This window comes from Clinocottus analis, unplaced genomic scaffold (assembly GCF_023055335.1).
Source record: "Clinocottus analis isolate CAN_PGR_092001 unplaced genomic scaffold, fCliAna1.0.p SCAF_14, whole genome shotgun sequence".
Taxonomy (NCBI): domain Eukaryota; kingdom Metazoa; phylum Chordata; class Actinopteri; order Perciformes; family Cottidae; genus Clinocottus; species Clinocottus analis.
In genome coordinates this window covers 15,561,617-15,583,084 of record NW_027175865.1, presented here as the reverse complement: position 1 = coordinate 15,583,084, position 21,468 = coordinate 15,561,617, and the positions used below count along the sequence as shown (strand labels likewise).

Genomic DNA, 21,468 nt, shown 5'->3' with positions numbered 1-21,468 from the left:
ACGTGAGATTAACCCATTTTTTATAGTAAATGAGATTTACTCGTGTGGAAAGCTACACGATTCCAACTTCAAGAGGAAGATTTGGACATTAGATTATGTAAATTAGAGTTCAATTAATAGGAAAGTAAAACGCAGACATACATTCTGATTCTCTAATGAGATAAACCGCACCGTGGCATTTGGATAGTGTATCATTAGTGGGGCGTTTGAGCAGCTGCTCAATGTGGAACAATTTAGTTTCCCTGTAAAATACGACGTCTTTATTTCAGGGGAAGTTTTAAAGGTGTTGATCCAGGTCTCACGCGTCTGTCTCACTCACCATCCGTCTGAGTCGCATGACAGTCCAAGATATATTTATTTATATTTTTTTATATATTTCCATTAGACCACTGACTTCTAAGCGAAGTGCATTGAATGACAGATGTTACCGCCTGGCTCAAACGGCCAAAAGAAGTCACATAAAGTAAAATTGGAGTACAAGTCAAGTTTTAGTTGACTGACATTTTATATTACACCAACGGTCTGCCATTTCAAATTATTTACAACATAAATATGGACTTAAATGGAAGTGTTACGAGAGGTTTGACCCCACTGCGGCAAATATCTGCCTCCAGCAAGAACCCTGTTAGCTTAGCATAAACATAGGAAGCAAAGGACGACATAACCACAACTCATCGTTTTTTCTCATCACTTTTTATCGGAATGAAACAAACTGCACATCGTGTGTTTATTGATGAGCTTTACACGTTGTGGTTGGTGGATATTGTTACCGTTCCTAAAGTTAACAAACACCAGACTAGCTCCTTCCTTCTGGTCCCTGTCTTTGGGCTTAACAAAGCTAATCCAGCTGCCGGCTTTCGCTTTATATTTATTGACAGATACGAGAGTGGTAGCAATCTTCTCATTCAACATCCCAAAATGTTAAATTTAAATATCAGATTAAGACATCTTTTATATGTTCTTTTTGAAGTTTTGCCCTGAGTCCTCAGATGTTTTTGAGGAGAGACTTTGTCCTGTCCTGCTCGAGTCTGTGAGGAAGCTGTCGGTCTCTCATGAACTCATCAATCATCCTCGATGAGGATGAACTGCGAATAACCTGCGGCTTTTTGTTCTCTTAAGCGGTTCTCTGGGTGGTTTTAATTTACTGACCACTAATGCAACCTAATGTACAGGGTGGAGTTCTTGCACTGCCTCGGAAAAGTACAACATAAATTAAGCCTCTTCTGTCAGGCTAGTTTGGTCTGGAGGCCTTTGTGTCCCTCCAAACCCTCTAACTCTCCAGAAGCACCCCGAGGTGCTCAACAAATGGATTCATTATCTCGCGTGAAGACCGAAGCGAACAGTGGATCAACATGTGTCTCCGCTGTGAGGCAAAACGTATCTGTATCTGTGTTTGCAGAGCTCTCAGTTTGGCTTTAAGTTGCAACGACAGGAAGCAAAAAAAACAAACAGCTCGTCCTCCTCGAGGAAAAATACCCACAATCCCCTTATCAGGTAAAGAAAGAAAGAACAGGTGGGAGAGCAAGAGAGGGACGATTGCAGGAGAGAGACGGTTGCTATTTTTAAAGCCCAGCGAGTGCTGCAGCGTCTTAGTTTAGCTCCGTGTTTGTGTGTTTCCTGAAGGGGAATCAGTCACCTCCGCTCAGGTGTGCATCCGGCTTCAGGTCAGGATTAAGAACTGAAAGCAGAGCTGGTCTGTGCTGAAGAAATGAGACACCAGAGTGAAGTTATGGACATGCAGTAGACACACAGTACAATGTGAACCACGCTCTCTTTTCCCCTCTTCGACCTCCTGAACCCTTTCTGCTCAACCCTTTCTCTTTCTTTCTTGTTCCCCTCTTTGCCTCACTCCCTCTGGGACCCACCCAGAGGAAATAAAAAATGCGGGTGTTGTTCACGAGTAGTGACTGTTACTCTACTTTGATTTATGTCCTTCCTCTCTCCTGTACTCTTGCGACCTTCTCCTCTTTTCGATCAACCTTCCCCGCCGTCTCCTTCCTTGTGTCTCCACCTCTCCGGGGATGCCCGTCGTGCAGGTATTTTACAGTTTGTGTGTTTCGTGTAGTTACGCTCCCTCTACGACTGTTAGCTCTCATCAGATAGGTACAGTAACAAATGAATCTCATCCCACCGTTCATATTTCATGCTTGTGCAGGTCACCCGTCGGTGCCAATTGTGATCTAAAGACGCATGAAACGTGCAATGTCCCTCTAGTTGTGTGCACAGAGGAGAGGATGGGGGGTTAGCCGGCCTCTCTCTCTGGTTTATACAACACTGATCATTGGAGGGGAGCTCATAACTCAAGTCCACCACCACAGCCATAGAATACTAATCAGGTGAGCAGCAACCAGCTGAATAATGACACCTGCGTGTGTGTGTGTGTGTGCATGTGTGTGTGTGTGTGTGTGTGTGTGCGTGTGTGTGTGAGTGTGTGCGTGTGTTGGTGCGAGGTTTATTGCTGGTCACATTTTAACCCTTTTCTTTCTCTGGCGGTTCTTTATTACCTCTATCTAAAGCAGCTGGAGGCACTCTTGATAGCTTCACCGGTGGCACTGTCGCAATGTGTGTGTGTGTGTGTGTGTGTGTGTGTGTGTGTGTAGGCCTAGTTGGCATTCTGCATACGGTAGAGAGTGTCAGGTGAGCCGATTGTCACAACTGGTGCTCGTTGTCTAATCATACTCTCTCTTTAAGTACAGTAGCGTGCTGGCCTTTGGATGACACACACACACACACACACACACTAACACACACGCACGAGCGCACACACACACACACACACACACACACCTTTTTTAAAAATGACACCAGTTCACAGTAGGCCCAATGTGGAGCAAATTTGTGCATAAATGAATGTTTTACTGCCATTTCTGCACATTATCTTGAATAAAGCAGCTATTTAGAAGCAGGTTTGTTTTATGCTTGAGTTAATGAAAACATAAACACGTTAAATACTTTATAAATCAGACCAAATAAATGCGTTCAAGCAGAATGAACTCATTGTTAATGTTATAAGTGGGCTACAATGATCACAACAGTATGAACATGAAGGCTCCCTCGTGTGGCTAAAAGGTGTACGGCAGATATAAATGTTGACTAAAGGACGACCCAATGAAATCTCCCGCGAGACATTCTCTGGGAAAGACTGGATCAGAGGATCGATTTGCTGAACTGTGAGTTTGAACGCGACCGCCTCCAAGAGTTGCATCTGTGATTTAAAAGAGTGTCGTCGGTCGGTAGCGGTCTGTGTTTGTGGTTAGAGTCTCGCTCTGGGTTTTCTAGGAAATGTTGAAGTGTCCTCTCACCTTTCAAGGTCATCGAAATATCAGCTGATCCGAGGCCTCCGACTCAAACAAACGCCTTCTGTGTCCCGCACCTGTGACCTTGTGTGAAAGCATCCAGGTGTTCCTGACACCTGCACTAGGACCACTATTTTCATTTTTACCTGTATTGATGTATCTTTAAAGCCCCCTCACACAGAGTCTAATGAACCCAACATGTAGTCACTGAACCACATGTCCATTGATACACACACAGTGGCTGTTTTCAAGCCCAGTCGGGCATGAAGTGGAAACCCTGCTCCTCTCACGGCCCAGCGGCCCGAACGCTAACCTGATACCGATGATGAGGTAACAACAAAAGGCAGAACAGCTCTCACTTTTTATTCTCTCTCTCTGAGCAGCCAATGACTGAGCTGAGGACATGAGATGATCTAATGCTCAACCCACGGTTTTACATTTTCCAATGAGTGTGTGTTTGCGTGCGTGTGTGTTAGCGTCAGAGCTTGGGTTTGGTCAGTCCACTGGGAGTCATATTTCACATTTAGCTGCTTTTTCATCCGCCATCAGTGCAAACTGGCTCTGTTTATCTACAGGAAATGTTCTCATCCAATGACCTGCTGTTTTTGCAGTCTCATACATGCAGTCGGAGTCGCTGCGCTGCCTTCTAGAGGGAGAGACGTTACGTGTGTGCTAGAAAAGACTAGATTATCTACACAGAGGAGGTTTGTGTCTGCTCTGGTGAAACTGATTCATTGGGTCAAGATTGTCTGGTCATTCTGTAAATGATTTAGTTATGTCAAAGTATTAAATCCCAGATGTCTTAATAATGGTTTCATTGTCATCATTCATTTAATAAGCTGCAGTCAGTGAATGTTCTGCTGAATACATGATTTAATAAATGAATCTAATCAAAATCAGTCAGATTACGGCAGCTATAAATGAGAAAAAGACAACGTTAAATCATTGTTATTTTAAATGGGGCTCTCGCTAACAAGAAGTTCATCTTCTGCCCTTTGACATTTGAACAAGCTTCTTCTGTTGTCTGCCTGAACTCTGATTGTCCTCCAACAGACTGTTTGACCTGCTAACCGTCGGCTCCGTTGATTTATAATATTATCTTTAGTGCTTCACAGGGACGAGGTGTTTCTGAGTAGCCTCTTAACAAGACACGGACACTTGTATTGGTTGTAGTTTTGCTACACACAGTCCTCTCCGTAGCTACATCGTGTAGTTTAGGGAATCCACATTAGCTTGAAATCAGCATATGTTACTTTCACATTGGTATTTAGCTTCTGCAGTGGAATGGTGAGTCAAAGGCATCTGAAGCCCCCTCACTGTCCTCTTCCCCAAGACCAGATGGTGTCTCTTTGGGCTCTCTAATGAATATTGATATGAGGGGTCTTGGTGAACAACAGGGGGTACAAAGGCTGGGCCAGATACCCCCAAAATTGGCACTTAGTAAAGGTCTGCATCGGGGGGATTGGCTGTAGAAGGAAAAGGGACCGTTTGGGACTTAAAGGGTCATATTGCCGCAAAACAAAGTGCTTTTGTTTTTCTTCTTCTTGTGCTCACAAGCTCCCTACCACATGTCCCATATTGGTAAACCGTCTTGCACAAATTAATATGGATTAGAAGCTAATAAGCATCACTAAGTCGCCTGAGTGATATCATCCAAACAAGTTTTGGTGGAAAAATGTTTTTAAAGGGAGTAAAAATGAGACGTTTTTTCAGCAGGAGACTGCGATGAGAAGTGCTTATGGAGGGAAATAAAACGTCTGGGTGTGAGGTGAAGAGATGGACAGGTTAAGCCACGGGCAGAGCTAATCCTCTGGCACGGCTCCCGTGTCTAAAGCTGCTCTCCCGAAGGCCTCGGCTTATTCAAGCCCCCCGCTCGAACCCGGAGGCCGGCAGCAACCTCCGGCTGGGCGGTCCGACCCTGGACACCCGGGAGTAGACATCTCTCCACTCGGCTTCCCCACCTGTTCCTCCAGCGCCAGCAGGGCCGGGCGCGTGTACGGATGAAGGTAATTGCGTTAGCACCCTCCAGCTGGTGCTCCAGTGGCTGTGTGGGGCCAGCTGGAGCACCCCTGCTGTGCCTCTTCATCAGGAAACAAACATCCATTCAGAGAGGCCAGAGGATCAAGTGCTGCTCCCATCAGAGGGGGAGATAACCTGTGGAACTCGGCACCGGCTGTATATATTTGGCACAGAATCGTACTTGGTTTTTTTTCCACAGCCGTGTTGTATTTCGTACCCTCTGCAGTTTGTCAGGAAACATCAGTAGGCGCGCACACAGCGCCGTGAGAGCCGCGATGATGAACCAAGGCTGCGTCAGCTATTTTTAACTGGAGCTAGACCTCTGTGGCTACGAGGCAAAGGGGCAGACAGGAAGAGAGACGGAGAGAGATGTGAAAGAGGAGAGATCGGCAGAGACGGGGGCAAAGAAGACAGTGATGCAGTGAAGAAAGTGCATTGAAATAGTTGTTGTTTAGCTTTGTCACTGTGAGGACACAACCTCTACTGTCAAATGTCGCCCCAGCAGCCTTTAGATAATGAGACAGAGCGTCAGACGCATGCGATGCTGCTGAAGGCTTTCATTAGGGAAAGGACGAGGACAAATACAACAACACAACCCTGAAATATATCAGTGATTACAGTGTAGTTTGAGCTTTAATTATAGTCACAATTTGAACTGCCTCTTAGTAAACACAAGGGGGAAAGCCCTTCAGGTGCCGCACTCGCGCCAATAAAAACATCATTATAGCAGAAGCTGGAGAGCGTCATTTAAAGCCTCTCGACTGGGTCGCGGCCTGGAGATTCTGTTTATAGATAAGGTTGTGAATTTATTTAGAAATCGGTCCCCAGAAAAAAAAAAATAGTTTGGGAAACACTTTTCCTTTTTGTCTAAATTATTACATTCCTGTTTTTTCTAACTGCAAAGGAAGATGTTTATTGTTCTCAGATTCTACTGATGCAATTTAATTTAAGTTGTATTCATTATAATATGTTTAATGTGTAAGCCAGCAATTTCCCACCAATATATATTCTGTGACATTTTCACTGTCCAACCTTCATGTACACCCTTAACAGAGTGGTTTCGGCCTGTGGGTCAGAATCCCTCAAGATGAAGCTGAAAGGTCAGATTTTGTTCAAATTGTTAATTTATTTATTCATAGTTTTCTCTTTCCAGGCTCTCTGCATTCACAATCCCACGTGTCTGTACGGAGGGCAGTAAGAGGCGGATGCCTCCTGAAAGCTGAACTTTGACAGCCGTTTTGCTCGCGGGGGGGGTTTCGTCATTTGACAATGGAGAGAGGATGGCAATGGAGAGAGCCAGTGAGCGACAGAGCAACATAGAGAGAGAGCAGAGGGGGAAGGGAGGAGGGTATCAGACTCGGGGATAAGGCAGCTGGGACAGGCTGCTCGGCTGGAAGCAGATCTTATTGTGCGCTTGTCCTTACACAGTCCCTCTGAAAGAAGGAGGAGAGGGGCTTCTATACGGTCCCTCTCGGACCAAACGCCTCTCAAGATTTTCATCATTTTTCAACCCTTAGAGTTCAGAGCGTCTGGATCTTTTCCTGTAAAACAAGAGTTGACGGGGGAAAAGGGACTTGTTGGACTTTGCTTCACCGCAATGTTTTGATTTGATGGCTCTCGCGTCGGCATGGTGGTCTACTTGAGGAAGAGCATCCGCGCTCTGCTGTCGGTCTTCAAGAAGAAGGGTGAGTGCTGACTCACGTGGAGGAGTCCGCCGGGCTGCGGCTTCGGGCTGCTGACAGAAGTGAACGTTCACACGACAGTAATACTCTTTAACTTTGCTTTGACTGAGGTTTCTGGAGTTCAGACGACCTTTTTTTCCCCGACACTTGATACTTCCTATAACCTTTGTGTTGAGGTTGTGAGGTGGTGGTTTATAGCATGTTTTGCTTTTCGTGATGATGATTACAGATTTAGCTCCGTGTCTCTGTGTCTGACACTAACAGAAACACTGGCATGCCAGAATTAGAGTTGAAGGCAATCTTTGCTCGGGGGGAGATAAGGGGCTTAACTGACTCTTTTTTTTTGCCGATCGTCTAAATCGACTAAAAAGCCCTAAACCTCCCGCAGGGGTCTGGCAGAATCTCCTGAAGTGCTCCTTCTCTAATTAATCACAACTGGCAGTGAGAGCAAATAAAAGACCCACCTGAGACGAAGGGACATGAGCACCGTGCAGGGGTTTCGTATTGAACGTGGTCTCCGTTTCTTGGATCGCATCAGACCGTCCAAGGCTCACAATGAGCTGAGATTTCCCACAGCCGCACACAGGGGAGGGCATTGTGTCTACAAACATGTACAGTGTGCACTTCCACTCCCACACGGTGTTACCTTACCAGGTGAGACTGAGAGCCGCAGTGTTGAGAGCGACAAAGGAGCGAAAGCTGACACCTCGCGTTGGCCTTCAATTAGCTAACGGACAATATACAACTTATATAACTTACACAGCGAAAAGCAAACAAACACAATATCATAATATTTTAAACTAATGCTGATGTCTTTTAATATCTTTAATATACACAATTAAACCTCATCCTTTAGCTTCGCCTGCCTATTTGACATGAAGTCCTCTGGAATAAGAGAGCTCCTCACAGGCAAGCCACTAAAGTCCAACTGTCTTTGGCGGTCACATCAAAAAATGAATGAAAAGATGGAAGACCAGAGGGCTTCCATCTTTGTTTGTGTGCACACGCTCATGGCCATCTCCATCTCTTGAACACTGAAGTTTAGTAGAACTGAACTGAGCCGATTGCACCGATTGGCCCTGCTATACTTTGCGTTTATTTAATTTTTCAAATCGTAATGTTCTGTTCTCGGCTGTCTTTTGGCATTGAGTAAATCCCTCCGGGAGTTCCCACGCAGGAGGTATCCCAGTAGGGGGTCCAGTGGCATCTTTACATGCGGACAATCCAGATTATCTAATCCCCCTTTGGCTATAAAGGGAGATACTGCGGGAGATTAGCCGCATAGTTTACAGCCGAGAGCCTGGACCGAGCCCAGACGTCTGCCCAGCAAACTGCTGCGCTGAGGAGATCTGGAGAGCGTGCGAAGGTGCACAGGTCAACACTCGCTCGCGACAGGTGGAGGTGCAGAGGATCTACTGTAAAGCTGATGAATGTTTTGACAAGCGGGGGCACACCCGCTGAGTGAGATTGTTTGTGTGTTGATGTTTGTCTCCTAAGCGGACTAGGAAGTGCCTGAGGAAAGACGGTTTAAAGACGGGTAGAGAGCTGGTGTAAAGTCAGCTGGTTTTGCTCCACAGAGCGAAAAAGAAATGGTCAAAATGGCAGGCGCAGAATAATTAGGAAGAAGTGTAATGAAGCAGCTGTTGAATGACATTTAGGACCAGTGTTAATGTGGTACCAATTCAAGCCTATTAACAGTGAAATTACCAGAATTTAACTCAAAGCACACGCTCTGGGAACAACAACAACAGGAAATTTTTTATTCTCAGAAGAGCCAATTACGTTTGTCTTGGTCTCCGTTTAACTTTACTTTTCCCCACTATCCCAACAGCTGGCCCGAAAGGGAACGAAGAGCAGAAGAGGTTGACCGTCCACTACAGGAACTCGCAGCACTACCAGGAGAATGTTTTCATTGAGGGCAGCAGGCCGCAGTACCTGGAGGACCTGCACACGGAGGCCCAGGAAGGGCTCAAGATACTGCAGCAGGAAGGTCAGACAACAAGGAAACACACAAGTTCATACTCACTGGCACATGTTCATGTTTTGTACCAATGAAAACTCATCTAAATATAGTTTACCCAGTCATTGCATGGGATCATGGTTGGAGGTGCAGCGTATTCAGATTCGGTGTCTTATCCTCGTCTGTTTCGTTCACACAGAACACACCAACGGAGTGAACTTACCTGACGATGAGAGCGTTGCTGTGAGTGACCCGAAAAGCTCTGCGAGTCATTCATGTCCTACACGCTAAGAATGTGCCCCCAAACTAAAAAATATACTCTGTGTGTGTGTGTGTGTGTGTGTGTTGCAGTCAACAGACACTCTGCGTCCGGAGCAGGATATCAGCTCCATGGACGGCGGTGGCTCTCCGGCATCGAGATCCACCGCCGGGAGCACCGATACCACGGTGACCTCTGCTGCGTCGACCAGGCCTGCGCTCACCCGCCAAGGTAAACCACGGCCGTTTATCTCAGTAAACTAAGAGCTAATCGCAGAGCTAGTGCGCTAAGCAGTTTGCGCTTTGTTCCCCGGGTTTGCTGCTTCATGGCAAATCTTGAGCGCGTACTTATTTAGCATGCACGTCTCGCGCTCAGCTTCTTGGTGCCTCTGCAGTTGATGGTGTGAAATCAAAGGAAAAGCAACACACGAGCACACAGCTGAGGCTTATTTTACGTTTCTCAAAAGTTGTAAGTGAAGTGAGCAGCACTCAGACTGCCTTTGCATATCACAGCTGTAAGGCAGAGTGTGCGTGTGTGCGCGTGTGTGTCTGTGTGCATGCAAAGGAAGTGTGATTGGTATTCTGGTCCATATATCAAACATCTTTTCTAAAATCCTCTGAAGAAGCCACTTGCTCAAAATACTATCATATATTATGCGACTGAGTTTCAGTGTGTTGTCATGCATTATTTCAACAATTTCTTCTCCTTTGCCAAATAAGGCTTTTTCATAGAAAAAGAATTACCCTTCCTCATTCAGTAACAGTTTCTCTGTTGTTCAGGTTCAACATTCAAGCCTCTGAATCCAGTTAAAAGACTCGATAAGAGCAGGAAGAGAAGCCGGAGGACCACCATCATGGGGATTCCCAACCAGGTCCAGAAGGAGCTTGGTACGTCCACGTCGTGGAGCTGAACCAGTAGTCGTAACGTGAACTTGTTGCTGACAGTGATCTCCTCCTTTTCCGCAGCATTGCACAGAGGCTCAACCTTCCAGAAGCTTGTTTCTCCCCCCGATCACGAGGGAAAGCCGAGTGACGGCCAATCAGGTGTAGTCATCGTTCCAACGGTTGATGGAGGGACTCCAGTAGCGAATAACGAGGGAGCGAGGGTCCATCTTTCAGAGCTGGAGGTAAAGGGTTTGCCACAATAGTTGTGTCAAATACATTACTTTTTTTTGTATCACTCAAGAATGGTCTTCTCTCTTCCCCTAAAGGCATCCAGAGAGGAACAGCTGCTGAGGAAGCACCTCCAGGCGATGTACCAAGACGAGCAGCCCTTCAACCACCAGGGCTTCGGCTCCTACCTCGGCCCCGCCACAACCATGAGGCCCAAGTCGCTCGCAGTACCTGGCATGATCTCTTCCTCCTCCGTCTGTCCTTCAACAATGTTTAGACTCCTCCAGGAGCCCCAGGTAAGAATCACATCAATTAGGATATGGCTTCAAGATGTAATCGTCTGTGAAAATTAGCTGTGGAATTGACATTTTCTGTTGTTTTTTCTAGGGTCCCGTGATGTCCATATCTCCTCAGGCCACCTACTTGTCTACAATCATCCCGAATGCGGTCTTGCCAGCCTCCATTGAAGTCATAGAAATCGACCGCAGCAGCAGCCGGACGCGTGGCGGCAGTGTAAATCAAGGCCGCACCGTGAGCAGAAGCAGCCTCGCATCCGGGGACTTATCGGTCAGCCCGTTGTTGTCCAGGAGATCAGATGGCGATGGCGATGGCGATGGCTACCAAACTGACAATTCCCACGACGGCTGCCCACTGATGCCCTCGTCGGCTTCGGGGTTGAACTGGAGCGAGACGCAGTCTTCAAAGACCGTCATTTCAAACTCCTCCCCAGCATCCTCCAAGGGTAGCACGCGGAGCGGTAACTCCCGGAAAGTGAGTCTGAATGAGCGGGAAGTCCACACGGAGAAGTCCAGCGGAGACCAAGACCTCATCAGTCTCCGGAGCTCAGTGAGCAGCTTCAGCAGGGAAACCGTTGTTACAGTTCAAGGATCGAAGACTGTTTCAGGGTCAGTGGCTGCTGGGGAAGATGACAAGGCCAAACTGAATTTCACCCGCAACATGTCGGTTTTGAAGACCAAGCAACCCCCTCCGCCCCCACGGAGAACAAACTCTCTGCATAGCAATAAGATCAGGAGCAACCCCATGGTTCTGGTGGATCTCAATGACTCTGGGTCCGAAAGTATTGCAGCAAAGGATGAGGTGAAATCAGTTATTGCAGACACCCTTAAGCTCTCCGCCCTCGTGTCAAACTCCACTGGGTCCGGCTGTCCGAATGCTTCCTCCACTCCCTTGAGTGCCACACGAGCCTCCTCCACTGAGGCAGGAGGAGCAACAGAGCCAGAATACGGTAGCTCCTCCCCTCAGAAAACTCCCTCGGAAGAAGGGAAATTTGAGCGGACCATGTCCCCTTCCAGCGGCTACTCCAGTCAGAGTGGCACTCCGACACTCTCCCCAAAAGGGATCTCCGCCACCTCCCCCGACAAGCAGAAGAAGAAACCCGTCAAACCCGAGCGAGCAGTGTCTCGGGCCTCGTCCTCAGCGGCTTCTCCCTCCTCCTCGCTTACCTCTCTGTCGTCCGGCACATCTGAGCCGGTCCATCCAGATGCGTCCCAGTGTAGCGCCGCTCTGCCTCCACAGGGATCTCCCACCACAGCTGCTGCAACAGACTTCCCTCCGGAAAACCATCGTACGACTTTGGGAGCGGAAGTCAGAGAGCTGTTGAACATCCCGCCACCTCCCAAAGTCAAAGCGCCGTGTCCACCTCCTCCGGAGACGTGGGCTCACAACAAACGCAGCTTTCAGCTCCTGTGTGGACCGTGCCCGAACGTCAGCAACGCACGGACACAAGACGGCACGGTTAAACAGGCGGGAACGCAGACCGAAGCCGTCAGGGAGATGCCGGTTTCAGAGGAAAAACCATCAAGCGTAGACAAATCTGTCGTAGAATTGTCAGAGAAACCGATAGAAACAGGTCCTGAAGGTGTTCACAGGGAGGTGGAGAATAGGGAATGTTCAAGTACCGAAGAAGAAAGGATGGAAGCAAGTGCAGATGTTCAGAAACAAGAGCGGGAAGGAAGCCCTGCATGGAAGGACCCCAAGAGTCCAAAGAAAGATCCTCCTCCTGTCATGAAGAAACCCGTGACGGCCCTGAACAAAGAGGCGTCCCTGGACCGCCAGCGAGAGAAAACCAGCACCAGCGACACGGCAGATGTTCAGGACCATGCAACCTCCTCACAGCACGGGGTGACAATTTTAGTCGTTGAAAGTGACGACGTGACGGAGAAAAGCGAGGTCACGTCCATGCAGACACTTTCTGTGGAGGTCCCCAAAATCAGCAAGGCCTCGCCACCGCCTACCCCTCCCCCAGCGTACCACCCTACACCTCCTCCGGCGAGAAAGACGCCACCTTCATCGGTGTCCACGCCACCAGATGAGTTACAGAGGGTACAGGAGGAGAGCCCCGCTGTCGAGTGCTGCTGGCCACCTCCTCCGCCTCCTATGGAGGGGGACTCTGTCTTTGACGGAGGAGATGAGGTGGACTTTCCTCCACCTCCTCCACCCTTGCTGACAGACAGTGTGACAAATGTGATGGACAGTTGTGTCACAGAGCTCGACGCCTCAAAAAGACCCACGGAGGCAGTCGGGGGGTCAACTGAGCACCTTGTACTTGGTTTAAGTCCAGATTTGCCTCCTGCTGTTGCTCAAACAGTAACAGACACCCAACCACAGGTTGTCGTGCAAATTTCAAAAGCTAAAACCGCCGATGAGGTTTTGCGCAGACCAATTTCAAACTGTGTATCCGTGTCAGACAGTGTCCCATCGCCCCCAGTGGTGGCGTCCCCTTTGCCACCCATTGCAAGAGCAGAGAGCCCGGTATCGGCCCCTGCTGTGGTTCCTTCCTGCAGTTTCCTGCTCCCTCCCGTCAGCGGCCAACCTCCCATTGCTGTCCCAGAAGCACCAACTTTACCAGCAGACAACTTCACCCACGGGATCAATTTCAGAAGGCAGCCCAGCGTACCGAACCGAGACGCCAGGAGCAAGGAGCTGCTGTCCCGCCACAAAAGTGCACCCATCCCCAAAGAGGACGCTAACATACCTCTGGTCACGCCCTCCCTGCTTCAGATGGTCCGTCTCCGAGCGGTCACCATGACTGAGGATCAGGGGAAAGCTCCATCGGAGGACAAGTCCACGAACCAGGGCCAGGAGACCTGCTCGGTCTCAATCCCAGGACCTCAAAACACTCCACAGAAGCCCATCCGCAAGTCTCTGTCACTGAAATCTCCCCCTCAGGCGGTAAAGACATCCCCTGTGGGGCCCAACACCCCTTCCATGCGCTTACAGGAAGCCATACGGATGAAAACTGCCGCCATGTCTTCTCGAGATGGTCTTCCATCCCGACTGGGCGTGAGACCCTCGGCTTACAGCTCCGTCCCCGAGGGGTGTGACGTGCACAAGTCGCCGGCCTCCACCGCCAGCTTCATCTTCTCCAGGAGCACAAAGAGGGTCGTCTTCGAGACCGCCGCGGCGGCCTCCTCGCCCGACACTCAGCAGAGCCTGAAGCAAAGCTTGGCGGCCGAGCTCGCGCAGGCGGCCGACCAATCCAATTGCGGCGCTTTCTCCAACGGCGGCGTGAAGTCGGACAAGGTTCCTCCGCCGGTAGCAAAGAAACCAGCCGGCGGTACTTCACAGAATCTAACCGCTTGTTCAGCAAAGACGGACTTCGGCGTCGGCGGAAACGGGGCGGGAGGAGGAGTGCAGCGCACCGGTGGAAACCCACTTCCAGAGACCACGAGTAAGAGCAGCCGCATCGCTTCTGACCGTGAAAGACTGCCGTCATCAGCTTCAGTGTGCGGCTGCCGAGTGTGTGAACTCACTGAGGCTGATCATGAGCACGAATCAATAGCTACAAACACACAGTGCAAATTCCAGCATGACCATGATATTGAACAGCTAAGCAATTTTCACATAGAGTTCAAAACAGCGTATTTTTTGTTTCTCCAATAAAACAATAGCAAACAAAACGGCGTTACTCGCCTTCAGCTCTCTGCAGTCAAATGTGCTTCTATCAGTCTCCACCTGAAGCCTGTGATGACGTCTGCCCCGCTGAATTAGATTAGGACAGAATACTCCTGGAGTGTGTTACTGTCACTGTGTTACGTTGACGCCGTCATCGTCTAACCTCCTCTTGTCTTCTCTTCTTCAGCTACGCGAGTGACGGAGGACACGATCGAAACACTGTTTTGAGAGCTGACGCCAAACAAAGCAAAGAGTGAAAGGACAACTCTCAGCAGGGACCGACATCACTGAGACGTTTAACTCCACGATCACAGTGTTGTGTGTTGAGTCTTCTCCAAAAGCCTTAGCCTGTAATGGCCTTCCTACATATTTATGCAAAAAAAAAGTTAAAGAAAAAAAAGTGTTGCTCCCTATTTCGTATGATAGCTTTATTCCGGAGTATTTTTCTAAGCTATAGTTTATCTCTCTACGGCCCTCAGGATGACACTGTGTACGTTGGCTGAACTGAACTATTTGGCTTGTGTGAGAGCGCCTCCCAGAGGTGGAAATAGGTCGTGGTCACTGCAGCTCAGAGACGAAGCATTTCTGTACAGAGGTTTACTGTCTGTCAAGTCTGTTTTTTCTTTTCTTCTTCTCCTTGTTGTAATATAATACACATTTAAGAAGTCGTCAAAAAAAAAAAGGCATCCGCTACTGGACAAAACAGCATTTTATCACCTTCTTGGCTTAAAGATCGAGAGTAAAAACATTTGTTTTTCACTGTGTGGATAGATATATCTGGAATAGTATGCGAGTAGAAAAGGGATGCCGCACTCACAAGAATGAGAGGAAGGACAACAAACTATAGAGCTAACGCAGGAAAGCTAACGTGGGAAAGCATCCGATCACAGCGACTGCTGAGCGCTTTGACACGATCCCCTCTTGGGTTCAACACGGTCGAGACGTTCTGAGAAATCTCTCAAGCACAACAGCGACACAAGCATCCTATTTATTTATGTGTGGTTGTTTTCCACGTGTAGCACTGTCGGTCACCTTTTCCTACCAAATATGAAATATTTAAGAATCTGTTTCAACCTGACAAACCACTCTGAAGGGCGGCGATGCCATCGGCCCTGGATGGTGGATACACTGGAGTAGATTTATTATGACGTCAGCCTTTTTTTATTAAATGTTTTACGTCTAAAACTTTTAGCCCAAACCTTTTTTTCGATGGCAAATCCAGCTCGTCACTATTTGCACAAAATGCTTTCCCCCGGCAAAAAAAATCATCGGTGAGTGAATTATACTGACTCTTCCTAACGGGTCAAAAATGTACGTCTTGATGATTATAAAGAATTATGTACAGTTACTTCTATAAATAAAATGTAAGTGTATTAAAAATGTGTTTCCCCTCCTTTCTCTCGTCTGACTCAAACCCCATTATATATATTATATATATATTATATATATTCCTGCAGACACAGAGTCCAGCCAGCGTTTATTTCATAATAGAGCTGATGCATCATTTGATTTTAAGACAGTTAATGTCTAGATATTGATTTCAGTACACACAAGCGTCCTTTGTCTTACAGGCACATGGAATATTGATTTTCTAGATATATGTATCTGCTGTCTGAAACCCATAAAACACGTTTTATTCATCAGGTTGTCGCTTGACCCTGACCTTCACCACATCAACACACAAGAAGTACTGAATCATGAAGTCCCTCTTCAAACACCTGGGATTCCTCATCAGCTATTTCCAGGAGCAAAGTGCGATGAAGTAACCCCAAACCCTTCATTATCTTCAGTGACAGTATGTCTCGTCAGCAGAAACGCTCGTATTATATTTGTATATTTAAGTGTGAACACCAACGAAAACCAGGTTTAAAAAAAAAGAAACAGTAATGAATCACAGCGTTGTACACTTTCAAGAATAAAATGTAAGGTAACAGATAACAGATTTTTGTCCCAGCCTGTCCAAAGCATCCGAGACTTTCGTCCCATAATTCTCCAGGAAAGAACTCCAGCTGAAGCGCGGCTGCTGCGTTCAGCTCCGGTGGCGGGACGAGGACGCGTCTAGCTGACGTTGCCTCCTTTGAGTGTCTTACATGTGATCTGTCCTAGTTTGGTCATCAGCTGCTTGTCTTTCCACTGAGCCACGCACTCGTCCGATATCTTCAGGTCGGCCTGGAGAGACGGAGACGAGACACAATCGTTACGGACGTGCGGTCAAGTTTTATTCCAATGAGACTTTCAGTGATGATCGAGTTGCTTTTGTAGCACCCTGAAATGTTGTTTCATACGTCTTCCTGATTTAATACGACCGGGTCTATTTCTGAAGGGAGGAAAGCGTTGTATTGACCCTTTTAGAAGAGCTTCTCTTTAAGAGAGAAGCTAGGAAGACGTGCGGTATGCAGGCTGAAGACAAAACCATGTGTTTGATTTGTTATTTTAAAAGTTGCAAACTGAAGGAGGACGTGTTCGTGGGCCGTTTGTTTTAAAGGTGCAACACTCTGACGAGAGATGGAGAGCGTAGCGGTACAATCTGACTCAAACATACCTGCACTTTCTCCCACACCTTCTTCTTTGGGTTGAGTCTGTCGTCCGGTTTGGCCGTCTCGTGTCCCTCAACGAAGACCCGGTCTCCTGGCGACGACCCCTCTGGGGGGTCCAGAGGCTCCACCCTCCTGGGCTCCCCTTCACTAGAAGAATACAACCAATCGGAGTGAGTGAACGAATTTACCACAAAGAAAAACAATGAACCCGAGCGCGTGGTTGTGTAGGAATAACACTCACATGGAGGCGCACAGCAGCATGGCTTGAGACTCGATCCCTCGCATCTTCTGGGGTTTCAGATTGCACAGCACGAGCACCAATCTGTCCTGCAAGTCCTCCTGGGAAACGAAAGCCACCAGGCCGCTGACGACCGTCCTCGGCTCCGGCTCCCCCACATCGATCTTCTCCAGGTACAGCGAGTCGGCGTCCGGATGCTGGAAGACACGCAGAGAGAGAGATGAAGAGTCATTTCTCTACACACACACGCACGCACACACACGTCAGGAGGAAACGGCGTGCTGGTCATGTGATCAGGCGTCCTACCTTCTCCACACTGATGATCCTGCCCACCCTGATGTCCACTCTGGAGGGAGCGAGCTCATCATCATCTCCTCCTCCTCCTCCTGCTGCTGCTTTGGCACCCTTTCCTGCTCCTTCTGATCACACACACACACACACACACACACACATAATTGATACACCTCCCCTCATGTTTGCCTTTGGATTAACAGGATGGCGAGAGGTAGACAGAGGGGCTGCTGGGTAAAATACTCACTCGTCTTCGAGGGGTCGGGGTAGGCATTGTTGCTGAGTTTGCGGAGCTCAGGCGACTCAAACTTCTTTCTGATTGGCTCCAGCAGTTGGTTTAGCGTGACCTCCACGGAGGCCTTCAGGTCTCCTGGGTGCACCGACTGTCAGTCAGAGGGGAGAAGATGACGACGTTTAGCAGGAATAAACTTTAAGAACCTCTATCAGACTTGAAATAAACCAAACTTCAGGTGCGCTGTTAAATAATCAGTTTCTCTCTTGCACTTGTTGCTTCTCACGGCTGTTGAGAAGCATGTTGGGAGCCGGGGGGGAAAACATTCACTCACATTTTACTTACAATAATAGTTAAACATTTTTTGTTGCCTTTAAAAAGTGCCGTCTGTTTTAGTGCACGTGTGATGAAGTAAATCACTGAAAAGCATCATGAAAGCTGCTAATAATCATAAAAAAGTATTGAACACGGTGATTCTTGTCCTCCATCACTTGGTCTCAGACCCAATCTGTACTTCACCTCCTCAGCGAAATCCTTCTCCAGCTCTTCAAACGCCGTGTAGATTTTGTCTCCGCCCCACTTGGCGTCTCTCTTGACGCAGAACTCTGAAACACAATAATCCCAATTATCAACTCGCACGAGCGGAAGGGGAAAAGTCTGAAGCGGGGACACCAGACGGAGAGCTTTTCTACCTCCGCGGAGAGGGAAGAGGACCGATTTGACGAAGGAGAGGACTCCGTTGTTCAGGATGTTGCCTGGCTCACAGAAAGCCTTCTTCAGCTTCTTCTTCACATCTCCAGGAGAGTCCAGCAGATCGATCTTTGACTCCTGCAGACAAAAGAGACGATGGTATGCCCACCAGCATCAGAACACGTTCATACACATCTTGACTTTATATTTATATACATGAATATATATGTTTTTTTTAACTGTGTCGTACTTCCTCCGAGGAGCTCATCTTGACCCCCGTCAGTCCGGGTACCATCGGGTTCATCAGATGTGAGCGCTTAGCATAACCGAGAGAAGGCAAGTACTGCAGGCAGAGGAGAGGCTTCGGTCAGGATCGATAGTTTACAGAGATTTTAGTCGTGAAAACTGCTCCATGTGTTCATCCTGCTGACCGTGTCATTTCTATAAATTATCTATTTATAAGCTTCGATATGCGGTACGAAGATGGCGGTACCTTCTCTGCCAGAGTGAAAATCTTCCTCTGGTCAACTCCTCCAAACTGGGCGTCCACCTTCAGGTACTCCTCGTCCAGAGCCTGAGCGCAAAGATGAATCACATTTAATACGCAAATCAATCATCAACAGCATATAACAACTTTATCAAATAAAATAAAGTTTATTTGGAATATTTATATCACAATATGTGGATATTGCACTGCAATAAAGTAGTTCATGTCATCACTATGGGTACAGACGGTGGCTTTACCTGCAGACCCGGGTACAGCAGACCACTCAGCAGAGGATGCTCCACCTGTTTCACCACCTCAGCTCCGGCCTTCTTCGCATCGTGCTCCGTCATCATGGAGGACAGGCGGTACACGTCCAGAGTGTACTCTCTGACGAACGTGAAAAAAAGAAAAAAAACGACCTCAAATATCAGTTCCCGGCTGCGAGTTGCAGAGTATGTTTCTGAGAATGTTTCATGTACAGATGCCGGCCATGCTGTCTGCCACGGTTTGAATTCTGCTTGCACAGATAAATGCACAACGTTTCTTGCTTTGCCCCGATTTTTTCTGATGTAGAAAATGGGCAACAACTGCATTTTGTGCATTGTTGACGAATAAAAAATACAATAAATAAACCCCTCAATCCTGGAGTCATGTGAGGAAACCGACCTGCTGAGCTGGTAGTCGGTTCCTTTGACAAACTTCAGCTTGTCCAGCGGCACGCCGATGCTCTCCAGCATGGCCTTGATGACCTGCTCGTAGTACTTCACCCTGAGCTCCAGCAGCTCCCAGGGGGCCTTCATGTTGTCGAGGAAGGCGTGCAGGTCTGCAAACAGAATAGTGACCTGGGGGAGAGAAGAAGAAGAAGAAGCGCAAACAGGAAGCGCTGATTTAGCCAGGAAGTGCAGATGAAATCAAATTATCTGACGACAGACGGGACGCTGGATGAGATCCCCCACCTCACACCCGGCCTTGAGGAAGTCCGCTATCTTGGACATGGGGACAAAGTAAGCAATGTGGGGTTTCCCGGTGGTCGCTGTGCCCCAGTACACCTTCAGCTCCCTCTCCTGCAGAACCTGCTTCAGCTTCTCCTCTCCGAGGACCTCCTGCAACACACGCGTTGAGGAGATCAGTGAGACCGAGGTACTGTGTGTGTGTGTGTGTGTGTGTGTGTGTGTGTGTGTGTGTGTGTGTGTGTGTGTGTGTGTCCCACCTGGAGGTTCCTCGTTATGAGCTGGAACTTCTCATCCGGACTCAGCTGATCGGCCATGACGCAAAGTCTTCTAAAGAAGGAAGAAGATGGGGGTTGAAAAGCACAGTGCGAGTCCATGGCAGCAGCTTGGTGGCATGTTTTAGTTCACACTATGTTAAATCACTGCTCGTGTCGTGTTGCTCTCAGCCACAGACCAGGAAATGACGCAACAATTTCTCAGACGTTTCTCTCCTCTCCAAAAACTGCGCTTTTGTTGCGAGCAGCGAGAATTCATCCTATACTTTGTGACATTTTATGAAAAAATAAACTGCTGCTTGACTTTTCTACAAGCCGAATTCACCAGAAGACCCTGACAGTTTGTCAAATATATTCGGCATTTACATCCGAGTAAGTTAGCCACCGAAAAAAGTCACGTAGACGTTCAAATGACTCGGATCTTGAGGTAATACGTTTTTATACGGCACAGAAAGGTCCTCTATGTTTCACTATCAGATCCCCAGTTCATTATGCGTGTCAGAATGGGCCAGTCTGTCAACTTTAAGACATTATCTCAAAATTAGCTCCCTTAACGTCACGCTGTTGTTGAATGAACGAGCTAACCTAGCTAGCAGCAAACCCATGTTCAGCTAACGTTACCGAGCTTTAGCGACGTTTCGGGTTATGAACTACAACCGTTTTGGTTTCTCCGTCTTCTCCGTCTTCAGGTTGTCTAAAAGCAGCACCAGGTCCCCGTGAAGACAACAACAAATACCGGCTGACTGACTCACCTACGAACCGGTCTTCTTACAACGAGACGTGGCTGAGAAGGAGCTGTCAGTGTGTTGCATCAGCGTCGGCGTCAACTCTGCGATCGACTGCTCGTGAAGTCCAGAGAGAAGCAATCGAGCGCAGAGCGACCGCGAGGCAGCGCGTCGTTAATGAGCGGTTACGACGGGGAAATGCGTGTGATCACACAATTACTACATTTTTCCAGAAAATACGATCATTTTTGCATTGAAGTTCATAATTTTATTTAAAAAACACGTTTTAATTGTCACATTTAATTCACTTGGGAGTAATAATAATAATAATTTCAACTTTTATAGCGTTTTTAAAAAAAATAAGAAACACGTGTATTTGTAAAGCACACAAAAATGAAAAAGGCCGTTCATGGTTCATTTGCAAGTTATTATGCATTTCCTTTTTTTTTTTTTTTTTTTTTTTTTTTAAAGATTAAAAAAAAAAACATATTTCATGTCTCAATCTGTTTAAAAGACTTTCACATAACATAGAAGTCCCTGATGTGGGAAACCCGATGAGGGAGGACAATACAGCTGGACCGGTCCGACGTGGCGGTGATGTACAGTTGTACATTTAAGGATTTATTAATTTATTATTAATAGTAATAGAAAAGTAATAACTAGTAGTTTGCCAGACTTTTTACGTTACGTTATAAAATTGGAACTAAACTCGGCCACTAGATGACAGTAATTGACCACAAATAATGTCCAATGTGTATAAAATAAATAAAAACACACGCTCCGCATTCTCTGAGAGTGTG

The 21,468-nt window shown here is 47.5% G+C and overlaps 2 protein-coding genes across 4 annotated transcripts in view; one reads left to right on the top strand and one right to left on the bottom strand.

Annotated features, from left to right (window-relative positions):
- nhsl3 (NHS like 3) overlaps nucleotides 1-15,628 on the top strand; it is a 34,044-nt gene extending 18,416 nt beyond the window's left edge. For both annotated transcript variants that reach the window (XM_068575005.1, XM_068575006.1), the window contains 8 exons: nucleotides 8,829-8,987; nucleotides 9,157-9,200; nucleotides 9,309-9,447; nucleotides 9,996-10,103; nucleotides 10,182-10,342; nucleotides 10,427-10,624; nucleotides 10,716-14,019; nucleotides 14,431-15,628. In XM_068575005.1, the coding sequence (XP_068431106.1) occupies nucleotides 8,829-8,987; nucleotides 9,157-9,200; nucleotides 9,309-9,447; nucleotides 9,996-10,103; nucleotides 10,182-10,342; nucleotides 10,427-10,624; nucleotides 10,716-14,019; nucleotides 14,431-14,471 (4,154 nt within the window). In that variant the 3' untranslated portion in view covers nucleotides 14,472-15,628. The remainder of the gene's footprint in view (nucleotides 1-8,828; nucleotides 8,988-9,156; nucleotides 9,201-9,308; nucleotides 9,448-9,995; nucleotides 10,104-10,181; nucleotides 10,343-10,426; nucleotides 10,625-10,715; nucleotides 14,020-14,430) is intronic.
- A 75-nt stretch (nucleotides 15,629-15,703) lies between these two features.
- yars1 (tyrosyl-tRNA synthetase 1) lies at nucleotides 15,704-20,775 on the bottom strand. Of its 2 annotated transcripts, none has more exons than XM_068575601.1 (14): nucleotides 20,696-20,775; nucleotides 19,929-19,998; nucleotides 19,675-19,821; nucleotides 19,385-19,560; nucleotides 18,976-19,105; nucleotides 18,725-18,805; nucleotides 18,482-18,574; nucleotides 18,234-18,369; nucleotides 18,061-18,146; nucleotides 17,557-17,692; nucleotides 17,325-17,437; nucleotides 17,022-17,215; nucleotides 16,786-16,927; nucleotides 15,704-16,412 (listed from the first exon to the last, which is right to left on the bottom strand). In XM_068575601.1, the coding sequence occupies exons 2-14, from the start codon at nucleotides 19,983-19,985 to the stop codon at nucleotides 16,302-16,304; spliced, it is 1,602 nt and encodes a 533-aa protein (XP_068431702.1). In that variant the 5' UTR covers nucleotides 19,986-19,998; nucleotides 20,696-20,775; the 3' UTR covers nucleotides 15,704-16,301. The 2 variants fall into 2 exon arrangements, with proteins under 2 accessions (XP_068431702.1, XP_068431703.1); XM_068575602.1 differs by having other exon boundaries at nucleotides 19,929-19,995; nucleotides 20,696-20,765.
- Nucleotides 20,776-21,468: the final 693 nt, after the last annotated feature.

Coding starts and splice junctions, on each gene's coding strand:
- yars1 (XM_068575601.1), bottom strand. CDS start 19,985: ATGGCCGATCAGCTGAGTCCGGATGAGAAGTTCCAGCTCATAACGAGG. Junction 19,822..19,928: donor TCATAACGAGGAACCTCCAG/GTGGGACACACA, acceptor CGTGTGTTGCAG/GAGGTCCTCGGAGAGGAGAA. Junction 19,561..19,674: donor TCCTCAAGGCCGGGTGTGAG/GTGGGGGATCTC, acceptor TCTCTCCCCCAG/GTCACTATTCTGTTTGCAGA.